Raw genomic sequence first — 10,610 nt, forward strand, 5'->3', positions numbered from 1 at the left:
ATTTACAATCGTATATTATGCCGCCACCTGGAAGTTAATCCTAATTTTGTTGCATTCAATGTTTGTGAGCAAATATTTACAAAATATGCATGGTCTATATTGACAAATAGATGTAGAAAGACTCAGCGGACGATATATCAAGAGGCTCAGTTATTAGTAGTAACAAATAATAAATTATTTTGGGTATGTTATGAACGCTTTCAAGAACTCAACATAATTGTACATCGAAAATACGCCCAGTACAAATGGATTACTTTTGCTTTACTTTTTTTTCCTTACATATCATATGTCAAATATCTTAATAAATCCAATCCTACACGAGTGACACATACTCGTTTAAACGCACCAACTTAATTTTGAATATGCTAATTGAACAATATTCTCACCTTATTTTCCTGTAACCGTATGTCACCTTCTTTAAAGAAAAGCGAAACGCACTCAATTCGGTAAGTTATAACAATATTTATTTAGTTCAATCTATATAATTTGAAGAATTTATATATATATTTTAACAAATGTTGCGATGAATGGTTATATTAAATATTAAACGTGGTATAACAAAATCTAAAACGTTTAAAGGAAACCGGGAGATGCTGAGCGATCGGCTGATATCTACGAAAGGTGGCGCGAGATCCTTTCTCGTTCCTTTTTGTTGAACTTTTGTGCTGAGTGGTGTCATCATGTTGATGTATGTGTATGTTTGTGTGTGTGTGTGTGTGTGGTGTTCTCTCTCGTGATGAGGTGAATGTAACGTATCAGTGTGGTGCTTTTGATTATGTGGTGATTGGTGTGTTTCTGTGTGGTGAAATGATTTGGCTGTGCGTCTTCCTTCAGACTCATTTAGCCATCCCGGCCCCCCTAGGCGAATATTTAGCCTAGAAGCCGCTGTAGCTGCTGTAGCGTGGCTACGACGCTGCTGAGGCCTGTTGACCGGTGGGAGTGCGGCCTAGGCTGCTGACGTCGTGCTGATGTGGCACGGTGTTGCCAGTGACGGGATTCTGCAGACGGGGGTCCACGCCGGCGGTATTGTATCAAAGGCGCTCTTTGAGAACGCCTGATGTTATCACTGGTGCGAGGAGCCGCTTGTCGCCCTGCGTCGCGTCTGGTAGTGCGGTGCAGCAGCGTGTGATGCGAACGCACACAGATTTGGCAGCGATTGTTGGACGGGCACTCCTGCGTTGCGTGAGTAGTTCCCAGGCAATTTAGGCAATAGCCGTGTGCCTGTGCAACTTGTTGGCGTTGCATCGGTGGCATGCCTTTAAAAATGCCGCAGTGCGATAGTCGATGCGGGCGTCGACACAATGGGCATCGAATGCGCTGCAAATCCGCTGTTAGTGCGGGTGATGCTGGTGTTGATGCCATGCTATTGCCCGGGGCCGTTGGCGCGGTGGTGCCTGTTGTTGGTTGAGGCACGGCGGTTGGAATGGTGGTCCGGCGTGCTGCGATTGGGGCAGTTCCAGGGCGCGGAGCGGGAACAACCGAACGCATAGTTGGCGTTGATGGTGATGCCATTTCTACGTCCATATTGCTCTGTATAGAAAAATTGTTATATTAGTTATATGTATTGTGGAGTCAACAATAATATGAACATGAGTGCCACGTTATGTGGCATGCATAGATTGTTATTTCTTATCGGACATTTATGTTAGGGTTTTATGGCGTTTTTTGATGTTCGAGGTTTCGAGTTTGTAAGCGGTTTATCTGTTTTAACGATTTATTAATTAACATTCGGTTTTCGAGTATATTTACGTTTCTTTATCTTCGGCGTTTGGCAGAAAGCATAATTTGACGAGCGGTCTGGTTAGCGTTCCGGTTTGGGTGCGGAGATCAACTACTCGAACATGACCGTCGGAGCTGTAGTGAAGCTGCTTTATGCGTCCAAGTCGCCATTCCGAAGGTGGGAGACAATCGTCTTGTATAAGGACACAATCTCCAAGTTTTGGTTCTTTTCCTTGAACTTTCCAGCGGTATCTCTTGTGGAGGTCCTTGATATAGTCTTCCTTCCATCTACGGCTGAAATCATGATGGAGAATTTTAATTCGTTCCCATCTGTTTAATAAGGATAGCGACTCCACGCCTGGCTCAGGTATGGCCAGAATGGGTGCTCCTTTGAGAAAATGCCCTGGGGTTAAGGCTGTGAAGTCGTAGGGATCTTGCGAGAGTGGTGAGATAGGTCTAGAGTTAAGAACGGCTTCGATACGAGCGAGTAGTGTGGTAAACTCCTCATAATTGAACTTATGGTTACCTGCCGTTTTCTTTAAATGGAATTTGAAGCTTTTTACTGCTGATTCCCAAAGTCCGCCCATGTGTGGAGAACATGGTGGTATGAATTGCCAATCGATCCCTTGGGGTGCATATTTTTTGACAATTTCAGGGGCTACTTCTTGGCTGAATTGTAAAAACTCCCTTTCTGTGGCTCTTTGAGCTCCGACAAAGTTTTTTCCATTGTCGCTCATAATTTTTAAAGGAAATCCGCGTCGTCCGACAAATCGTGCAAATGCTGCGAGAAAAGCCGCAGTAGTCAGATCGGAACATAGCTCTAGGTGTACTGCCTTTGTCGTAAAACATACAAAGACAGCCACATACCCTTTTCTAAATGAGGAAGACCTTAACATCGAGGCCTTTATCTGGAAAGGTCCAGCAAAATCAACCCCAGTGATGGTAAAGGGTAGAGCATAATTGCAGCGTTCAGGTGGTAAGGCTGCCATGATCTGCGTACGCATCTTGTGCTTGTATATCATACACTGTTTACACATGAAGATGGTTCTTTTAATTTGTGGCTTTAGTCGCGGTATATAAAATTCTTGCCGGACCATTTGTTGCATCAGGCGATGCTCACCATGCAGTGTAAGCTGATGGAGATATATCAGAAATAAATTGGTAAATCGGGATTTCTCTGGAATAATAATGGGATATCGTTCGTTATAACTAAGGCTGGAATTTGCTAGTCTTCCATTTGCCCGTATTAATCCCTTAGCGTCCAGGAATGGGTTAAGGACGAGAAGTGAGCTTCCTTTTTCGAGAGGTCGTTTTTCCAGTAGCTTTGATTTCTCTCGACTGAAATAGCGAGTTTGGGTATATAAGATGAGACTGACCTTGGCATGTTGCAAGTCGGAATGAGTTAGTTGTGCGCAATGATCACTTGATATTCCCTTAATTTTTTGTTTAATCCTTTGGATGAATTTATGGATGTAAGCGATTACCCTTAGTGCTCTAGGGAATGATGAAAATCGGTGGAGAATATCATCCTCTTCGGGAGTGATATGAAAATTTTCAATTTTCCGACTTTCCGGCGGAATTATATTCCGAGCAGGAGATTTTGGCCAGAATTCTTGTGACTCTGTTAGCCATGTAGGACCGTTCCACCAGAGTGTAGTGCTGGTGATGTGAAGTGGTTTGCAACCTCTTGTGCCAAGATCCGCTGGGTTATCTGCACTTGCAACATGTTGCCATTTTGCTGGGCCAACTAAGTCTAATATTTGAGATATACGGTTAGAGACATACGTCTTCCAAGTATAGGGTGGTTTTTCTAACCATGCTAGAACTATTTCTGAGTCTGACCAAAGATACATTTTGTGATCGTTTAATTTGAGATGGGTTTGAACTATTGAAATTAATTTTGCTAACAGAAGGGCGCCATTCAGTTCGAGCCGTGGCAGGCTTAGTGTCTTCAAAGGTGCAACTTTGGCTTTGGCTACCAAAAGATGTGAAGATATTTTACTATCGTACTGAGTTCGTACGTAGACAGTTGCGCAATATGCCTTTTCAGAGGCGTCACAGAAACCGTGTAATTCTACATTAATGTCAGGGCTGAAGTTTACCCATCGAGGGATTCGAATTTCTGATATAGTGTGTAAGTTGTTAGCAAATTGAACCCATTTTGTTAAGCGTATAGGTTTTACCTGTTCATCCCATTCAGTGCCATCTTGCCACAATTCTTGAATGAGGATTTTGGCTTGAATCATTATTGGCGAAAGCCATCCTGCGGGGTCGAAAAGTTTTGCCACCGAGGAAAGTATTTGGCGTTTGGTTATGGCGGACATTGCAGATATTGACTCAATTGTATATGAGAATTGATCTGTTATCGCATTCCATTGAATCCCTAGTGTTTTTGTTGTACTAGCCTTTTCAAACTTAAGGAAGTCTGTATCTAATAAGTCTTCCTTTTTTATATCTTTTATTATTTCGGGGTGGTTTGATGTAATTTTCTTGAGGGGAAACCCTGCTGAATTAAGTGCTTTGATCACTTGAGATAGTGATTCGCTCGCTAATGGGATACTGTGGCTACCTGATAGTATGTCGTCCACGTATGTTTGTGTTTGCAACACAGAAGATGCTAGGGGCAAATTAGTTTCGCATGTTTTTGCAACTTCATGTAATGTCCTAATGGCTAAATAAGGTGCGCAATTGATGCCAAAGGTAACTGTTTTAAGTTTGTAGTCGCTAATTGGACTATTAATTGAATTGCGGAAGACTATGCGTTGGAAATCTTGGTCATCTTCATGTACCATAATTTGCCTGTACATTTTTTCAACGTCTCCGTTAAAAACGTATTTAAACATGCGCCAATTTAGTATTAGCAACATGAGGTCAGGTTGTAATGTTGGCCCTGTGTATAGTACGTCATTGAGTGATTTGCCTGAGCTCGTACATTTTGAGGCATTGAAAACCACTCGTACTTTCGTTGTGATTTTATCTGGTCTTATTACCCCATGATGTGGAAGGTAAAAAGACAAATATCTACCTTTGGAAATTTTCTCATATGGTACAGTCTCTTCCATATGATTGAGGTCAAGATATTCCTCCATCACATTATCATATGCTGATTTAAGCTCACTTTTCTTTATCAGGCTTTTTTCCATGCTTAGGAATTGCTGGACTGCTGATATTCTAGAGTGGCCAAGAGCTGTGGTTTCTGGAAAAGTAGGTTTGAATGGGAGTCGCACAACATAACGACCATGTTCGTTTCTTGTTGTTGTGGACTTGTAGTAGGCTTCGCATGCCTGGTCTTCTTCTGAAAGTTGAGTGATTTGAGGTAATTCTTCTACTTCCCAGAATTTTTTAAGTTGGTTATTTAAATATTCGTTTGTGATGTTTTCCACTTGTGTTGTGAAAGAATTTATTTTTTTAGTGACTTGGCCACTTATAATCCACCCAAAGATTGTATTTTGGGCTAACAATTTATTGGAGATTTTCTCAATACCTTCAAGAATTATTTGAGGTATTAAGTCACTGCCTAATAATATGTCGATTTGGGATGGGGTATGACAGTTGGGATCTGCTAACTTGAGATGTGAGCATTTTTCCCAGTGTTTTTTATTAACTTCATAGCTTGGAAGCAAATTTGTAAGTTGCGGTAGAACGATGGCTTGCGCATCTATTCTAATATCCGCACTTGGAGATACTATGGTGATTGGGCATATTTTGTTGGAATTTTGAATAATGCTCCCGCCCATTCCCGAGATTTGAAAGTTAGAATGTTTTATTGGCAGTTTGAGCCGATTTTGAACCTTTGAAGATATAAAGGATCTTTGAGAGCCTTGATCTAGTTATTAGTGCTCTTAGTTTGAATAAATCACCTTTATGTTCAATGGTGATGACCGCAGTGGGTAAAAGAATTTTGCTTTCATTTTCTGAATGAAGCGCTTGAATTTTTGCTGCTTTAGAGCATGATGGTTGTTCTTCCCTTTTTTCGGGATTTGATATTTCGGGATTATTTGATGTGGTCGTAGCGACTAACCCCGTGGTTTTATTAAACTTATTTTGCTTCATATTTTGAAAATTAGTAATGTGAAGCAGTGAGTGGTGTCTTCGTTGACAATATACACAATTGAATTTGCTTTCACAGTCTTTTGTCATATGATTATTCGACAGACAGTTTATGCAAAGTCTATGTTGACGGACAACATTGTTTCTATCTGAAACGGGTAATTTTTTGAATATCTCGCAAGATCTTAATTTATGACCTTCTTTACAGAGGTCACACAACGATTGCCGTTGATTATTTTGATTTGAAACGAATGTGTGACTTTTATTGACAGGTCTATTATATTGCATATTATTGCTTGCTTGAGGCTTAAACGAGGTTTTACTCGACTCATTTTGATGACTTGATATATTCATATTTTGGCTGCCCATTCGCTCAGCTATCTCGTACTGAGCAGCGAGGAATTTCTTCATTTGCTCCCAAGTGGGCATTACTCTTCTATCGTCAAGTGATTGCTCCCATCGTAGTACCGCAGCCTGAGGGAGTTTTTCTGTACAGATAGTTACTATCATATGGTCCCAATATTCTACGGGAGAATTTTGTGTTTTTAACACTGACAGGCAATTAGTCACTGTCGAGTAAAATTTTTGATATTCCTGGCTGGATTCTTGTTTAATTTTTGGATAATGTAATATAGTTTTTATAGGGTTTTCTATCATTACCCTTTTATTTTCATATCTTTGAACTAGTGCATCCCAAGCCAGCTTAAAATTGTCGCCATTTACATCGAATTGCTTGACGATAATGCCTGCTTCCCCTTGTGTCTTGTACCTTAGTTGGAATAGCTTTTGTGCTTCTGCAAGTCTAGGATGGTTTATGTAAAGGGCTGTGAACATGTCCCGGAAGGACGGCCATTGTTCATAACATCCAGTAAAAACTTCAGTATCACAAGTTGGTACATTTAGATACATGCCTTTATCTAGGTCTTCTTTTGTTGTTGTGACTTCTCTGGGAGGGGGAGTAGTGGCGCTATTTGGCCTTAATACATTTAACTGTTCGCTTATCATTCCCTTTATTATTTCTTTATGACCACGGCAATTATTTAATTTGGCTGTCGCCGAAGCTTTTATGTTTTCTGGGAGTTCAGCGTCGTCAGCATCAATTACTGTATCGTACGCTGCCAGAAGGCGTGCCCATATTTCGTGGACACTTTCGAGTTTTACTTTTAAAACCGATTCCGTGGTGTCAGCAATAGGGGAAGCTTTGAATTGCGTGCAATAGTTTATAAAAGTATCACTTTCAGTGATGAATCTTGATAGTAAAGGATCTTTTGATCTTTTTTGTTTTACACTCTGCTTTGAGCGTGTAGCTTCTGCAGGTGTGTTTTGTGGTTTATCTTCATCAGCCATTTTCGGAATTTGTAAAAATTGACTTGATTTAGATTCTTTTGAGTCTGTGCTCATTTAGAATTGAAAATTTGATAAGATAAATTGTTTGTTGTTAACTGATAGTGTTAACTGATAAATCTCGAAAACCGAAACTCTTTTTGGAAATAAGAGTTATTAAAATTATTAAATTTGCTAAAATACGCGTTAATCGTTTTTGTTGACCGCACGTTTGTATTTACTTGCGATTTTATATTTATATTATATATTACGGACTTATCCGTATGTCCTTGTATATTAGCGCTCGTAAAAGAGGTAAAGAAGGTCAGTAACCTTTGTACATATGTGTGCACGCTATGTGCCTATTTATGTGCATATGATATGCTGAATTGGTTGGTATACAATCCTGCTTGTTTTTTGTAATACAAAGAACAAGGGGTATTGTTGTAATAATATTTGCCTATACGGACTTAAATTGTTTATATATGTACTTATATATTATAATACTCTTACCAGCTTATACGTGTATTTTGTATTTTAACCGTGTTTTTTTTTTTTTTTTTTTTTTTTTTGAAAAAATTATATGCTCGCTTTTTTTTTTTTTTTTTTTTTTGATTTATTAAGATTTTTATATTTGCATATACCCGGATGTAGGGTGCATTACCGCGTATGCAAATGAATACCGTGTATCTGTTTGTGTAGATATGTATACTTATATTAGCGCGATAAGAAGAGAGCGAGAAAAGAAAAGTGAAAATGTGAAGGTGATTAACCTCTGCACATGTGGATATATGAGTTAATATGTTTCAATATAATAATTTGTGTTTGAATGTTTGTTTATTTGTATTAGTAAGTACTAAGTTATGTTTGTTGCCTTTATGTATATTAGACTTATGGTTTTGATAAGTGAATATGTAAATATGTATGTTTGAAATTGTTCTCTTTGCTATGGATTTTTTGTGCCTTTTGCTTACCTATTTTATGCAATCCTGCTTACTGTTTGAAAAAACAGAAGGGGTATTGCTTGAAAGTTTTGCAAGTAAATACTTGAATATAATTTGTTGGTTTTCTATTTTTTATAGGTGTGTTTGTGTACAAAAGGGTAAGCATATAAGGCCGGAAATGATTACCTTTTGTTTTTATATATATATATTGATTATATATTTTAGCAAACTGTTTTTTATTCCCGTTTTGGAATCGCTCAAACGGATTATATTGGTTTTATATCTGATAAAACCGTTTGATAGCATACATATTTACATATGTTAACAAAAATGGAAAGGACTTACTTTGTCTCGCCTCAAGGGGTTTTTGGGAGAATACGTATGTAAAATTGGATAATTTTGTAGTTATTATCCCCTGCTTTTGTTTTAGTTTCCTCCTGTGTTTAGTGATCCTCTACTCCAATTTCCTCCTGTGTTTAATGTTCTTTCCTAATTTCCTCCTTTGTTTAGTGTCCTCTTGCTCCCGTTTCCTCCTTTGTAGATTGTTTCAATATGACTTCGTTGCTTTATTGTGTGATTATATTTTTCTAATTATTTCGCGCCCGATTTATATTTTAAATTTTTGGTGTTTTTATAGTTTTCATTTTATAGTTAGAACGCGCCCGATTTCTGTTTTAAATTTTAGTTTCGCGCGCGTTTGAATTTTATTTTGTTTAACATCTATGTAATTTTTTTGTTTGTTTTTTTTCACAGCATTAAACATATATGTATTTTTATTATATTTTTGTTGTTTTGTATTTGTATGTAAAAGGTCGCAGAACAATATAACTTTACAGATTTTAATTATTTTTGTAAATTTTTTTTATTTTATTTATTACTATTTTTTTTGTTTTTATAAAATTTAGTTATATTTAAATATGTATGTTTTGAATATTTGCACTGCACATTTCTTTATTTGGTAAATATTTTATTTTATTTATATCTGTACCTTTTTGTAGCACAGTGTATACTATATACATATGTATATACTGTATGTACCTTAAATAATATAGGTCACTGCAATTGCTGTTTCGCGAAACCGGTTTTTGGCACAATTTTGTTGTTTGGTTTTCTTTTTTGTTTGATTTTGTTTGTCACTTGTATAATTTTTATTATTTTATTAAACACTTTTTCACATATATGTATATTAATTTTTTTATATTTATTTAGCCACAGTGCCTTTCTTTGTGGCTCGAAGGACCATGAACAATATTCTCACCTTATTTTCCTGTAACCTTATGTCACCTTCTTTAAAGAAAAGCGAAACGCACTCAATTCGGTAAGAATTATAACAATATTTATTTAGTTCAATCTATATAATTTGAAGAATTTATATATATATTTTAACAAATGTTGCGATGAATGGTTATATTAAATATTAAACGTGGTATAACAAAATCTAAAACGTTTAAAGGAAACCGGGAGATGCTGAGCGATCGGCTGATATCTACGAAAGGTGGCGCGAGATCCTTTCTCGTTCCTTTTTGTTGAACTTTTGTGCTGAGTGGTGTCATCATGTTGATGTATGTGTATGTTTGTGTGTGTGTGTGTGTGGTGTTCTCTCTCGTGATGAGGTGAATGTAACGTATCAGTGTGGTGCTTTTGATTATGTGGTGATTGGTGTGTTTCTGTGTGGTGAAATGATTTGGCTGTGCGTCTTCCTTCAGACTCATTTAGCCACTAATATTTATTAAGTTTTTAATAATTAATTGGTTTTCCATTTTTAATAATGACTTCAAAAATACGATTTGGCATCGAATTTACTAAATTTTTCAGTTTATACAGTCCAATAAAAGTGAAATAAATAAACAAATAAATAAATATTTACATATGTACATAGGACATATGTCCGGCATTAAAATGCTCGACTCACGCATACCATCGATGGCAGTGAGTGACGTAGGGACGTAGGGAGCATACAGCCCTACAATGGCGACGCTTTTGCTGAGCTCGAGAGTAGTGGAGTTGGGTCGGACATTGCCAGCGAAAATACTAGTGTGGGTTTCGGCAGCTAGAAGATAATTATTCCCAACTTATACTTAAGTACCAGAAAAAACTAAACTTAGATGTATGACTATTTTAATTTGTAAAACTTGTATTTGTTAGACTAATGTGTTAGTACACAATTCATATTTTAATTCAGTTCACAAAAAATACACAATTACATAGAATCTTACAGCCATAAGATACGCCAACCTACGAGATACCCACATTACAAATACTCGAACAATTAAAGCCAACATTACCTATATAATTATATGGAATCTACAAGAGCGCACCATTTACCACCAAGAGCAACCAGGTTGCTCTTTACATGGTCTTTCCAACGGAGTGGAGATCTCTCTCGGTTTCCACCAATGGGTACTGCATTGAACACTTTCAAAGCTGCATCGCTTTCGTCAATTCGAACAACATGACCTAGCCAGCGTAGACGCTGTCGTACATCGTCTGCGCTATTCGCCGCTGCCATTGTTCAATGTTCCATAAATCTTCCGCAAAACCTTTCTCTCGAAAACTCCTAGTGCCGTCTCAACG

At 37.6% G+C, this 10,610-nt stretch overlaps 1 protein-coding gene across 1 annotated transcript; it reads right to left on the minus strand.

Moving 5' to 3' along the window:
- Positions 1-763: 763 nt before the first annotated feature.
- Positions 764-8,851, minus strand: LOC128919991 (uncharacterized). The gene is made up of 2 exons (XM_054226083.1): positions 8,382-8,851; positions 764-1,530 (listed from the first exon to the last, which is right to left on the minus strand). Exon 2 carries the CDS (start codon positions 1,522-1,524, stop codon positions 871-873), a length of 654 nt encoding a protein of 217 aa, XP_054082058.1. The 5' UTR covers positions 1,525-1,530; positions 8,382-8,851; the 3' UTR covers positions 764-870.
- Positions 8,852-10,610: the final 1,759 nt, after the last annotated feature.

This window comes from Zeugodacus cucurbitae, chromosome 2, assembly GCF_028554725.1.
Source record: "Zeugodacus cucurbitae isolate PBARC_wt_2022May chromosome 2, idZeuCucr1.2, whole genome shotgun sequence".
Taxonomy (NCBI): Eukaryota; Metazoa; Arthropoda; class Insecta; order Diptera; family Tephritidae; genus Zeugodacus; species Zeugodacus cucurbitae.

Bases quoted from the DNA above. Each gene is read 5' to 3' on its own strand.
- LOC128919991 (XM_054226083.1), bottom strand. From the start codon at position 1,524: ATGGACGTAGAAATGGCATCACCATCAACGCCAACTATGCGTTCGGTT.